This window comes from Pseudopipra pipra, chromosome 16, assembly GCF_036250125.1.
Source record: "Pseudopipra pipra isolate bDixPip1 chromosome 16, bDixPip1.hap1, whole genome shotgun sequence".
NCBI classification, from domain to species: domain Eukaryota; kingdom Metazoa; phylum Chordata; class Aves; order Passeriformes; family Pipridae; genus Pseudopipra; species Pseudopipra pipra.
In genome coordinates, this window is record NC_087564.1 from 14,198,381 (window position 1) to 14,211,298 (window position 12,918).

Genomic DNA, 12,918 nt, shown 5'->3' on the forward strand with positions numbered 1-12,918 from the left:
CACATGCCCCCCCCATCCCATCAGCCCTGTGGGAACAAGGCAACCCCAGCTGTAGGGGGTCCCTTGCCCTCTAATTTTAGTGTCAGCCCCCCCCCAATCCAGCACACACCGGTATAAATAATCAGCTTTAATTGTCTGTACAAAACTCTCCAACTATGAAAATACCGTTTAAAAAGGAAAAGGGGAGCGGGGGGAGCCAAGGGAAGGGGGGGGGTCTATATACAAGAGGGATGAAGCAAGGGCACAGGGGCACCCACCAGCCCCCCCAGGAGCCCCATGCCACCCTGCCATCCCTTCTCCAAAAGCCTGTCCATGCTCAGGGGTGGTGGTAGCTCCTAATGGGGCGACTAGTCAGTGCTAGGGGTGGGGATAGGGTGGGTGGTGGGGGTCCCCTCTTGCCTACCATTGGCGTGGTTGGGGAGAGGTGGCTTTGCTGCTGCCATGGGGCCAAACCTACCCCTCACAGCGGGGGCAAAGACCCAAAAACAAGGGGTGCTGCAGCAATGGGATCCATGGTGGGCCGGGCAGGGTCCCCATCCTGCGCGTTGGGAGGTACAGGGGACACAGGGGGGTATAGGTGGCACTGGGGGGTACGGGTGACACCGGGGGGTACAGGTGACACCGGGGGCAGCTGCCGAGCGTCCCGTGCCCTGCAATACTGTGACAGTGTCACTAGAGGTCTCCACGCCCCGTCCCCCACGCGGGCTGGGGACACAGACACGGCCGTGGGGTGGGGAGCCCACCCGGGGTACCCCACGCGTGGCTGCCCCACGCTGGGACACACACCCCACCCCCCGCACCCTCATCGGGTACCACCCTGCCCCTCCCCACCCACCCCTTCACCTCAAAATCCACTCCCCAACACCGTGTCCTGCGGGGAAACTGAGGCACGCGCCCCCTGCCACCCCACATCCCACACCCGGGGGGGTGGCGGGGGGCTGGCAGCTCCCCACCTATCCCGACGTGACGGTGGTGCCGCTGCCCAGCTTGATGATCATCTGCTGGCAGTCGTGCAGCGTCCGGCGGTCTCCCAGCTTCTCCAGCGTGCGGGCGGCCTCGGCCAGCATTCCCACGCGCTGCCCCGGGCCCGCCAGGAAGCTGGGCGGGAGGTAGCAGCAGGCCAGCAGCAGTGCCTCGGCATGTTCCCGGGGCGTGGGGTGGCTCTCCGGCTCCCCAGCTGCGAGGGGACAGAGCAGGGGTCAGCACCAAGGGGGATGGAAGCCACTGAGTAGACCTTGGGGGCTCTGGCACAGGGATGGGGTTATTCGCCCACCCTGGAGTGGGTGATACCACCAAAGGATGGGCTGGGAGGCCATGTGTCCCATTAGGGTGCTGCCAGTGGGGTGTTCCACCCCACGTCCCACCACCTAAGGCTGCTGGAGAGTGCTGCAGGTGGGAGCGGGGTGTCCCACCACCCAAGGTTCTGGGGTGCTCTGAATGTGGAGCGGGGCATCTCATCCCATGTCCCACCACCCAAGGTGTTGGGGTGCTGCATGTAGGGAATGAGGTATCCCACCCTGTGCTGGGGTGCTGCAGGTATGAAGTGGGATGTCCCATCCTGTACCCCACTGCCCACGATGACTGGGTGCAGAGTGGGATATCCCACCCTGTGTCTCTCCCCGTCTCCCACCATCCAAGGCTTCTGGGGTGCTGGGGGTGAGGAGTGGGGTGTCCCACCCCTTCTCCCACCCTGTGCCCACCTGTTTTGCTGCCCTGCACCCCTCTCCTGCGCAGGCTGCGGTCCAGCAGCTGGTGGGTGCGCGTGGGACTGGCCCGGGCCATCAGCCTGGCAGTGGCTTCATGCAGGAACACCTGGATGGGGGGGAACAGTGAGCATGGCCAGGTGCAGGGTACAAGGGGACCCAGCAGGTGACAGGTTGGGGGCTCACCCGGCGCATGGCGGGGCGGAGGGTCTGCGCCAGGCGCCGCAGGCTGCTGAGATCCTGCTGGAAGCCGCGCAGCTCCAGGGCAGACGCCTGGTAGAGGCAGCTGCGCTGCTGGCTGGCCCCCATCTGCTGCTGCCACAGGTTGGTGCGGGTGACCAGGAGCAGGTCACAGAGCAGGAGCTGGACTGCCTGGAGGGACGAGAGGAGCTGGGTGAGCAGAGGGACAGACAGAGGGATGGGGGGGTGCTGAGAAGGTCCCTGCGGGCAGGCGCTGCTGCGCGGGACCCCCGCCGGGCTGCATGGCAGGGGCATTGCACTCCCAGTCTGACACATGCAATGCAACTACAATGCACCCCCGCGAGGGTCGGGGGCACCTCCCGCCAGGGCTGGGGGCTCGCGGCCACCTCGTGCCCCAAACCCCAGCTCACCTTGTCGATGGTGCCCTTGGGGGGGCTGCCCAGCTCCAGGCTCTCCCGCAGGCAGCTACTGGCCTTCTCACAGTGGCTCAGGGTGGCCTGGTTCCCGTCCTGCTTGCTCAGCAAGGCGCGGACGGCTCGGAATGAGTGCAGGGCAGCGCGGGGAAGGGGCTTCCTGCGAGGGGGAGGGGACACGGTCACTGCAGACCCCTTGCCAGGCGTGGCTGTGCCCCTCTCCAACACACACTGAGTGCTCCAAGTGCATTCAGAGAGGCTGCGCCAACCCAAAGGGGACAGGAGGCATGGCCATCCCTGATGGCCCCAGCACTCACTCAGAGCTCTGCAGTGCCCGGGGCATGGTCTCCACCAGTGGGTAGAGGCGCTCGGCCCCCTCCTCATCTCCCTGCAGCCAGTGGATAACGATGCCAATGAAGGATGCCCACCACTTGGACACGGGGTCAGTGCCTGCAGAGTGGGAAGGACACGGGAGTGGGGTGTCCTTACTCTCATGGCCCCCCATATGAAGTGTCCCCAGTGGGAGACACATCAGCCTCACCTGTGACAGCCGCCAAGCCAGAGGTGATGGAAGGTGTGGGGCCAGGTGTGCCACTGACATCTGAGCAGCCATTGAGCAGCTGGAGGTACTCGAGGGCATCGGAGAACCGCCTGCGGGAGAGGGGCTGTGAGGGGCTGGCCCCGTGCCAGGCTGGAGGTGCAGGGTGCCCACCCTGGCACTCACCCCTCTCCCTGGGCAGTGGGGCGGCCAGGCTCGGGAATGGCCACGCAGCACAGTGCCTTCTCCAGGAGGTGCTCACGGAAGAGCTGGGTCACCTGTGCCAGTGGATCCACTGCGGCACAGAGACGGGGTCAGTGGGTATGTCAACACCCCAAAATGGGGAGTGCGGGGCTTGGGGGTTTGAGATCACCTGGGTTGCCAGCAGAGCTGTAGATGGTCTCCCTGGGGACACCCTTGACTGCCCAGTCCCCGTCAACAAAGAAGCGGTGACCCAAAGGGTGGCAGAGCCACTGCATGGCAGGGGGCACGGCCCCGCCGTGGGACAGGGCCACGCGCCGGGCACTGCAGAGGAAGGGGCGCTGTGGGGAGATCAGGAGGTCAAGGGGGGACCTGAGACCCCAATCCCAGGGAATACAGGGGACCCCCCTGCCCTGCACTCACCGCCAAGAAGTGGAAGCAGCGGTGCAGGCTGGCCTTGATCCGCAGGGCAGCTGCCACATAGATCTCAGCCAGTGCTGCCACAGAGATGGCATCGCCAGCACACTCGGCCAGGTTGACGGCGCTCAGCGCCAGGTTGATGGCCAGCAGGTGCCCCCCAGCCTGCTTCCCTGTGGGAATGGGGACAGGAGGCTCAAGGATGGGGCTGGGGGGCTCAGGGGAGATGTGGGGTGCAGGGGTCCCATCCCTCAGCCCGCCCCGTGGCGCGGGGCCGTACCGGCGAGGTGGAGCTGGTGCAGGCGGTGGTAAGCCATGGCGGCATCGCGGGCACTCTGGCGGACGTGGGCAGGGGGTGGGGGGTCCGGGCGCAGCCCCCCGGCGTGGGCGGCCAGCCAGCGGCCCACCCAGAGGCGCTGGAGCAGGTGGCGCAGGAGGGTCCAGAGCAGGCTGCAGGCCAGGTCCCCGTGGGACGCCGGCAGCGGCCGCCCCAGCGCGCCGAGCGCCGTCCGCAGGTGCTGGGCCCCCTGCGCGAAGTCCCCCTGTGGCCCCAGAGACAGCGTCAGCGTGGGCAGGGCTGAGGGGACAGGGCGGGTGGGGCAGGGGACATCACGCGAGGTGGGACTCACACGGTCGAGGTCAAGGTCGGCCTGCCGGCGGTGCCGCCAGAAGAGGATGGAGGGCTCCGAGTGGGGGCGGGTGACGGGCTCCCCGCAGACGAAGAGCCGCACCACCGCCCCCAGCACCAGCGCCGTGTTCAGTGCCCAGAAGGCCAGCGTGGGCCACAGCCACTGTGACCACCCCCATGGCTCCTCTGTGCAGAAAGGGGGTCAGCACCACCCTGCAAATGCTGCCCTGTGCCCACCCCAGAGTCTCCATCCCAGTGGCTTTCACGCTGTGCCCACCCAAAGAGCCCCCATCCAATGGTGTCCAGCCCAACAGACTCCACCCAATGGCCCCACACCCACCCCAGGTTCTCCATTCTGGTGGCCTTCACCCCGTGACCACCCCAACAGCCTCCACCCAGTGGCCTCTGCCTCATGTCTACCCCAGCATCCTCCACCCCAAACATCATCCCATCTCAGACCTATCCCAGCCCCCACCACATGCACCCCAATATCCTGCACCCCGACAGTGCCAACAACCTCTAGTCCATACCCACCCCGACAGTCCCCAACCCACACCCATCCCAACAATCTCCATTCCAATGGCCTCCAACCTGTGCCCCTCCCAACAGCCTGCACCCCTATGTCCCCCACACCAAGAGCCCCCACCCCACACCAGAGCTTACCCACAGTGCCAGACTCAGCCATGATGCTCCTGCTGGGGCCAGCAGTGTCCGGGCTCCCCAGAGGGCCCGGGGAGCTGGAGCCCCGGAGGAGGGAGGCCAGGGGGTTGAAGGAGAGGCAGAGGAAGACGAAGGTGCAGAGAGCCATGCGAGAACGGTCCAGCATTCCCTGGCTGCTAGGCGAGGGTGGCGGGTGCTCCTGCTTCACCTGAGTGGGCAGAGCTGCTGTGAGCCCCAGGCATGGGCACGGATGTGAGGGGAGGGGGCACAGGCATGGGATAAGGAAATAGGCATGGATTTTTGTGTATGGGCAGGGGGCATAGATTTTGGGGTACAGAGCATGAGGTGCAGCCCCAAGCACCTCAGAATTACCCCAAAAACCCCAAATTGGGGGAGGAGCAGCCTCAGAGACCAAGACAGGGCTTTCAGCTCCTCTCCTCATCTGGCACACTTTGCCCTTGGCACCCCTGGTGTGAAGGAGCTCTCCCTCACCTTGCCACGGTTGCAGAGGGGGCTGTCAGGCTCCGAGTCGCTGCTGCTGTTGCTGCTGCCCCCACTGAGAGAGAGGGGGCTGCTGTGGGACGGTGAGCCCGCGTCCGAGGGTGGCGGCGTCAGCGTCTCCATCACCTCTGCCTTCACCACCTCCATGGGGGCCTCTGCCTTGACCCCCCCGCTGCAGCAGGTCCCCAGGTCCTTCAGGGGCTCTGCAGCAAGCACAGCAAGCTAAAGGGTGCTGGGTGGCACAGAGCATAGCCCCCCACCCCCAAGACCTGCCCTTCCACTCACGGTTCTTCTGCACGGCCATCTTCAGGGCGAGGTTCTCCTGCTTCAGCTTCTGGTTGCTCTGCTGCAGGAAGCGGATGTACTCGATGGCCTTCCTCAGGATCGCCGACTTGTTGAGCTGCCGGTGGGCATGGATGGCTCAGGCCAAATGCCGGGCGAAGAACCCTCACAACCTGCCCCTGCCCCACCACTCCCCAGCTCCCACCTTGGCCTCGGTGCCCACCACCAGGTCCTTGAGCTCCACGATCTTGTCGTTGATGGAGGAGCGGTAGCGCTTCTCGATGGCGTTGTGGGCCGTGCGCTTCTCCCCCCGGCTCTGCACCAGTGCCGGCTTCCCGCTGGGAGCCAGCCGGTTGATGGGCAGTTTATCCGCGTCCACCACCAGCGGGACCGTGGCCAGGATGGTCCCTCCGCTCACCAGTGCCTGCAGGGATGCGGGGTGGGGTCAGTGAGAGTCCTGGAGCATCTCCCCACCTCAGGGCTCCTGGCAATGGGGACCTACCGGCACCTGGAGCGGGGCGGCAGAGCCGCTGGCACTGGTGGCCAGGGAGGCGATGGTGGAGGTCTTGGCACTGCCAGCATCCGTCTTGACAGCCGTCAGCACCAGGGAGTCAGCCTTGATGAAGTGGGGCTGCAGGAGAACCTGAGGGGCAGGGCGGATCAGCAGGGCTGAGGGGGTCACGGGGATACCCCACCCCTGGCCCGGGGCTTACCGGCACCGGCTGGATCTGGGGAGAGATCGATTGGGTGGTGGGGGCAGCAGGGGCGAGGAGCTGCTGGGGTGCCACACTCTGCACGGGGCCAGGCAGTGCCACGGGCTGACTGGGCTGTGGGGTGGGCAGGGGGCTGGGCAGGGTCTGCCCTGCACCTCCGGGCTGCACAGCTGGAGCAGAGTACAGCATTAACAGACCCCCTGACACCAGCCCACCCCACTCAGCCCCATCACGCAGGGACATATCCCTCTTCCACCAAGACGCCCCCCACCACAACCCCCCCCCCCCCAGGGAGCCCCAAACTCCCCCTGCATCCTCAAATCCTCACCAGAGAAGCTGTTCTGGTTCTGGTAGCCCACCAAGGGCTGGGGAGTGAACGGGCTGGGGGACGCAGGGACGAAGTTCGGGGTCAGCATCACACCGGGCTGGGGCTGGGGCTGGGGCTGAGGCTGGGGCTGGCTGCTGGGCATGGCCGACGGCTCGTCCTTGATACCCAGGGATGGCGCCGGCAGGAGCGGGGCCGGGGGCTGCGGGGGGAAGGCCGCCATCCCGGGGGGCCCCGCGAAGGAGCTGCCAGTGGGGGTGGCAGGGGGAGGCTTGCTGGGACCCAGGTAAGAGTTGAGGGTGCCCGAGGTGGAGGGGAGCCCTGCGGGCACGGCGCTGTCGGGGGCACCGAATGTCGAATCAAACAGCCCCGAGAAGTCATTGTCCGGCGTGTTGATCAGCTGCAGCATGTCTGCAAAACACACACAAACACCTCCGTGCTGTCAGAGACTGTCCTGCACCTCCCACGGGGAGCCTATGCTGGCCCCGTACTGCCCACCCCACAGCTCAGCACTTCGGGGCTGGATCCCCCTAATCCAGGTGCAAAATTCCCTGAGAGCCAGGAATCCGCTGTGCCCTGCTCCTCGCAGCCTCTCAACCACCCTGCCAGTGGGGAAACTGAGGCACGGTGCTCACAAGGGGGGTGCTGCCGTCTGGCCAACAGCAATCAGGGCTTTCCAGTCCTGTCTAGGCATGCCAGGGTGGATCTCAGCCTGTCTCTGAGGCTGAGCGGTGCTTGTGCCAGTTCATTCATTTATCCTGTGCTGGGAATCCCTACAACCCCCAAACCCTCCCCTGTATCAAGGGGAGGGGATGCTCGGGCTGTGACAGGGGGTGACACCCCCTGGATGTGCCAGACCCCCCTGCCAGGCATGATTGATCACAACAACACTCAGGAGGGCAGCCGGGCAAGCACGGGGTTCAAACAGCCTCGGGGGGTTCTGTCCTGTTCATCAGGACCTGGGCGCTCCAGGGTGTCTCTGCAGACATGCCCTGACAGCCACACATCGCCCCGACACCCACACTTTGCCCTGACGTCCACACACTGGGGTCTCGATGGAAACCCCCACTGAGGTGTCCTGGGATGCTCCCACCAAAGCACTCAGGGATGCCCCCACCCTGGTACCCCCCGGCGCACCCCCTCCTGGGCACACAGACCCAGGATGCCCCCACCCCAACACGCCTCGGTGCAACCCCCAGGGCACACAGGCTCCCAGGATGCCCCCACCATGGTACCCCCAAGGCACCCCCACAGCACACAACCCCGGGATGCCCCCACCGAGCCACACAGCCCCCGAACACACCCCCCCGTGGGGTGCAGCACCCCCAGAGGGGCCACGGCGGTGACCCCGCCGGGCGGGGAGGAGGCGGCTGGCGAGGCGGGGGTACCTTCGAAGGTGCACTCCATGCAGGTAGGGACACGGGGGTCCCCAGGAGGAGGCTGCGGCCCCCGCTCAGCCCCACGCCGGCTGGCGACCAGGCCCCGGGATTTTTTAAAGCCATGTTCTCGCCTCCTTCCCGGCGCCCTCCCCGCGCTGCCCGCGCCAGGGCTGGAGCGCGGCCGGCGATGGGGTGATGCGACTCCGCCAATCGCCGCCTGCGCGCCCGCCGGCCGCCCCCGGACAGCCCCCGGCGCCCAAGGTGAGCCCGGCACCGGGTTACTCCCGGGCACCCGCCGCAACCCGCCCGCGGTTACTCGGGGTCACACTCCGTTAACCCCTTCGCCCCGCGCCCCGTCGCCCCCCCGTAACCCCCAGCCCGATGGGTCCCTCCTCACTCATTGCCCAGGAGTCGCCTGGCAACGACCGGGTGCTCTATTTCCTCCCAAAAAACATCCAGCTCTCGGCACCCCACTCGTCACAGGTGGGTGTCCTTCCAGGGGGTCTCCCAGCCTCACCCTTCCCCACCTCCCCACTCAAGGGGTGCCCAAAGCTCCCCCGTGGTCCAGAGCAAAGTCTGGGGCTCCAGAGAGGGGGTGGTTCCTCCTGGCCCCCCTTCCTGATGCTCAGCCCGGAGGTGGGCACAGCTGTCCCAGCCTCCTGGCTCTGACCAGGTATTTCTATCTCGTGGCACCTGCTGCCACACATGCCATCAGCATGACATGGGCACCCACCAGTGCCACCTCTACCCCCCGCCATGGGAGCCTGTGGGGCAGAGCCACACGTCTGTGGGTCCTGGCAGGTCCCAGCAGGCGTATGGCACCCACATCCCTGGGAACACATTACCCTGCAGTGGGCATGGGGATGAGGAACAACCACGGCCACCCAGGGACTGACAACAAACCAGCTCTGGGGAACTACGGGGTCCAAGGTGGCCCAGCTGGCCATGATACAAAGGAGTGTGGCAAAACTCCACGGTTGGAAAACGTCATCCCATACAGCAGCACTCAGCCCTGGCACGGCGCCTGCTTCCCTGCCCACGCCAAAACCTTGCCGAGAGAAGCAGGTGGCACCTGGACCTGCTTTGATCCGCCCCGATTGCCACTGGGATGCCACCTCCATCCCATATCCTGGAGGAGAGATCCCCACAGATCATGCAGTGGGGCAGGTGTCGGAGGGTTTGGCCGGCCCTGTGCCCGCCTCACCGCGTGCTCCGCCGGCTGTGCCGGATGGCACGGACCTGCAGGGCCGGTGGACCACGCGGCAAGGCAGGCGGGGGGGCTCGCCGAGGGCTGGGCTCCCAGACTTTTTGGGATCTCCAGTGTTTTGCTAAAGCCATGGAATCGCTGAACTCAGCGCACGTGAGCCCCCAGTGCCACTGGGGTGGGTGGAAGTGGGTCCCCTCGAGAAATGGGTCCCTTTGGGAAGTGGGTCCCCTCTGGGAATGGGTCCTGTTGGAGTTTCCCCATCCCACGGACCCCCAAAGCGCAGAGGAGGTGGGTGCTGGTGGATACCAGCCCCAGGGCCAGAGCAGAGCCCCTACATGCCAGCCCATGCCGGTTGGATGGGTTGGAGGAACCCAGGCGTCCTGGAGGGAACGACCGAGAGTAACCCCGACGGTGACGTCACGGGGGGGCGGGGCCACTGGAGACACGATGCTGTGACCGGGAACGGGGGGGGATCGTCGGGGCTGTCCCGGTATCGGCACCTCCAGCCCGGGGGTCCCGGTGTCCTGTACCCCCCCACCCCGAGCCCCCCGCTATGGACCGGGCCCCAGTAACGGAGTCAGCCCGGTCCTGCACCGACTCCGCGCTCCAGCAGCTCGGTGTCCCCCCGCCCCACGCCGGGCCCGGCACCGAGACCGGTCCGCCGGCCGTGCACCGAGTCCCGGTGATGCACCGACCCCGCCGCCCCGGCCATGTCCCGGTATGAAGTTCCCTGGCCGTGCACCGAGCCTGGACTCCCCGGCCCCGGCCATGCACCGAGCGCGGTCCCGACCATGCACCCAGCCCCGGTTATACCCCCAGCGCGGTCCCGGCCACGCACCGAAACCCGGTTCTGCCCCCAGCTCGGTCCTGACCGTGCACCAAGCCTGGTTATACCCCCAGCCTAGTCCTGGTTGTGCCCCAGCCCCAGTTGTACCCACAGCCATGTCGCGACCGCGCACCGAGCCCCGGTACTGCACCGTGCCCAGCCCCCGGCCATGCACGGAACCTGGGTATCCCCCAGCCCGGTCCCGGTTGTGCCCCCAGCCCCGGCCATGCCCCATCCCGGCCCCGCCGGGACGCACCGTCGATGTCGCTGAGCAGGGCCGTGTCGATGTCGCTGGCCCCGGAGAGGCCGAGGGACGGTGCCAGCCCCTCCAGGCCCGCGTCGTCGAAGGCGATAGCGCTCATCCCGGCGGCTCCCGTGGCTCCCGGCGGCTCCGGGGGGCTCGGGCGGCTCTAGGGGCGGCGGGGCCGCCCGCCCGCCACGGCCGCGCTGGCCCCGGCACAGGCACCACGGGGACAAGCCGCCAAGTTGCTCCCGCGAACCGTGCCCGGAGCTGCCACCGGGAGGGGAGGGCGGCGGGGATGGAGGGAGGCGGGTCCGCAGCCGCGTTCCGCCCCGCGCCGCCTCCCCGCACCGCCCCGCCGCACCGGGACCCCCACGGCATCGGGCAGGGAGCTGGTGCACCAGCACCGGAACAGGGCAGGCACTGCAGCCCCTGAGCAGGGCAGAGTTCCCTGTGGGGATGTCACCAACGCCTGGAGATGTCACCGACCTCCAGGGATGGGCACCAAGCCCTGGGAAAGTCACCGACCCCTGGGAATAGGCACCGAGCCCTGGGAGCAGACACTGAGCCCTGGAAAAGTCACTGACCCCTAGGGACATCACCAAGCTCTGGGGACATCATTCACCCCTGGGGACAGTCACCAAATCCCTGGGGACAGGCACCAAATCCCTGGGGACAGGCACCAAATCCCTGGGCTGGGTCCTAAACACCTGGGCTGGGCATTAAACCCCCCTCAGCCCCAGACAGGGCACACAGAGTGCAAGCAGGGCAGCTGGCATGGGCAGGAGGTGATGGCCATGGCTGCAGAAGCCTCAGCACCTCATGGAGGCTGTGTGTTGGAGTGAGCTTGGGCCATCGTGTCACCTCCTGAAGGTCCTGTGTTTCCCAGGCTGGGGGCACCTGCCTTCCCCATCTCAGGTCCAGGGTTTGGAGCATGTCCCAGCTCCACTGCCCATCCATGGCATGGCCCAGGGTGGGAGAAGCTCCCAAACACCCGATTAGGGACACATTGATGCTGCCCGGTGAGCCCCAGATGAGCCACGCACCCTTCCAGGTGCCACCAGTTGTGGGATCCAGGAAAATTGCTGGTGTCATTGGGATCAGCACTGTGGCTGGCCATGGTTGGTGGGTCTCAGTGTAGGAGACTCACAGCAGGGCAATGCCAGGCCCTGTGTCCTGCTGCGCTCCATGGTTTGTCCTGCTGCCAGGATTCATTTAGGAAAAGAAAATGCACTGCAACATCGGCTCCCTGAAGTTTGCCCTCTCCTCTTCCCTACCACCAAGCACCATCTGAGGCTACCTGGGAATTCATTAAACACGGCTGCACCTTAAAAACCTCCCCCCAGCCTCACTGGCTCCCACCTGGCAGCACAGCAGGCACCCCTCTACAATATGGGGATCCCCTGCATGGCACAGGACACCCCGGTGCAACACGGGACTCATGAGGACCCCGCAGAGTACCCTGTGTGTGCATGTGGTGGCGGCAGAGCTGGAGGTGCACAGCCCTGCAGGTCCCCTCTGCACCCTCACCCCCACTCCAGCCTCCTCACTCTGGGGACATTGACCTGTGTCCTAGCTGGGGCCGAGCTCAGGCAGTCATGGCTCAGCTTTTCGCCGGCAGCTGGGGCAGTGTCACCCACATGCAGGGCACCAGCAGCCACTCGGACATCCCTCAGCACGGCAAACACTACTATGGAAAACCCTTGGGAGATCCACGAGCTGCCACGGGGTGTGCAGGGGGGCCACATGCTTCCCCCCCATTTTTACTGGGGTCACCAGGGAGAAGCCAGTCTCTCTGGTGGTGGGTTTTCCCTTTCCTTGTAGCAGTCCATGTGCTGCAGGAGGAGAAGGAAGGTTTCCAGGGCTGGACATATGGATGTGCTGTTGCTCCCCTGGATTTAGAGGAGCCTCCTGTGAGCATAGGGGTCACAGACCTTTAATAACCCACACAAGATCTGGGGCACAGCCTTCTCTGCGGGATATGGAGGGGGAAAATCCCACCCATAAACACGGAAGAGGGAAATCACACGCATAAACTTGGAGGAGGGAAATAACACGCACAAACGCGGCTTTATTTTTGCATGAACTGCATGAGAAGCCGGATTTTGCCAGGCCCCCTTCCCCGATCCAGATCCAGAGGGTCTGTGCATCCCAGGGACCCACACGGGATACTTCCCCCTGTTCCAGGGGGGACCACAGCAAAGAGCAGCATCCTGCCTGCACCGGCGAAGGATGAGGCAGCGCGGCGGCTCCGTGGGCCAGGTTTGGGGGTGATGGATGACACGCGGGGCGGGGCTCCCGGGGGTGCGCTGGGTTGCGGGATAGGGAAAACCCCGCCCGTAGGACCAGGGCCACGCAGCCAATAAGCGCAGCAGCCCGGAGTGGAGTGATTCTACATCACGGCTCAGGGCCCGCGATTACATCATGTCGGTCCTGGGGGGATGGCGGGCGGGCCACGTGCTCGCTCCGGAGTCACTGAGACATTTTCCTGAGCGCAAGGCTGGGAGGAAACCGCAGGGATGGATGAGACAGAAAACAAACTGGCCCCGGCATGGTTGGGCTCTGGCCACCGAGCCGGCCGGGCCGGCTCATGCGGCTCCATAGCTCTCACCAGTGGAGCATCGCCCCGAGCTGCACCGGCGGCAGCGACAGCTCCGGGACGGGCTGTGCCTGAATGTGGCAG

General features: G+C 66.0%; 1 protein-coding gene across 2 annotated transcripts; it reads right to left on the reverse strand.

The window, feature by feature from the left end:
* Nucleotides 1-112: 112 nt before the first annotated feature.
* SREBF1 (sterol regulatory element binding transcription factor 1) lies at nucleotides 113-10,529 on the reverse strand. 2 transcript variants are annotated; one of them, XM_064673302.1, is made up of 19 exons: nucleotides 10,251-10,529; nucleotides 6,586-6,993; nucleotides 6,258-6,427; nucleotides 6,047-6,187; nucleotides 5,750-5,968; nucleotides 5,548-5,662; nucleotides 5,254-5,465; nucleotides 4,765-4,969; nucleotides 4,103-4,287; nucleotides 3,754-4,015; nucleotides 3,480-3,646; nucleotides 3,229-3,397; nucleotides 3,042-3,150; nucleotides 2,859-2,968; nucleotides 2,635-2,767; nucleotides 2,315-2,477; nucleotides 1,890-2,075; nucleotides 1,701-1,812; nucleotides 113-1,177 (listed from the first exon to the last, which is right to left on the reverse strand). In XM_064673302.1, the coding sequence occupies exons 1-19, from the start codon at nucleotides 10,354-10,356 to the stop codon at nucleotides 954-956; spliced, it is 3,396 nt and encodes a 1,131-aa protein (XP_064529372.1). In that variant the 5' UTR covers nucleotides 10,357-10,529; the 3' UTR covers nucleotides 113-953. The 2 variants fall into 2 exon arrangements, with proteins under 2 accessions (XP_064529372.1, XP_064529373.1); XM_064673303.1 differs by lacking the exon at nucleotides 10,251-10,529 and adding an exon at nucleotides 7,971-8,120.
* Between the last annotated feature and the right edge of the window lie 2,389 nt (nucleotides 10,530-12,918).

Coding starts and splice junctions, on each gene's coding strand:
- SREBF1 (XM_064673302.1), bottom strand. CDS start 10,356: ATGAGCGCTATCGCCTTCGACGACGCGGGCCTGGAGGGGCTGGCACCG. Junction 6,188..6,257: donor CCCAGATCCAGCCGGTGCCG/GTAAGCCCCGGG, acceptor CCTGCCCCTCAG/GTTCTCCTGCAGCCCCACTT. Junction 5,969..6,046: donor CCGCCCCGCTCCAGGTGCCG/GTAGGTCCCCAT, acceptor GCATCCCTGCAG/GCACTGGTGAGCGGAGGGAC.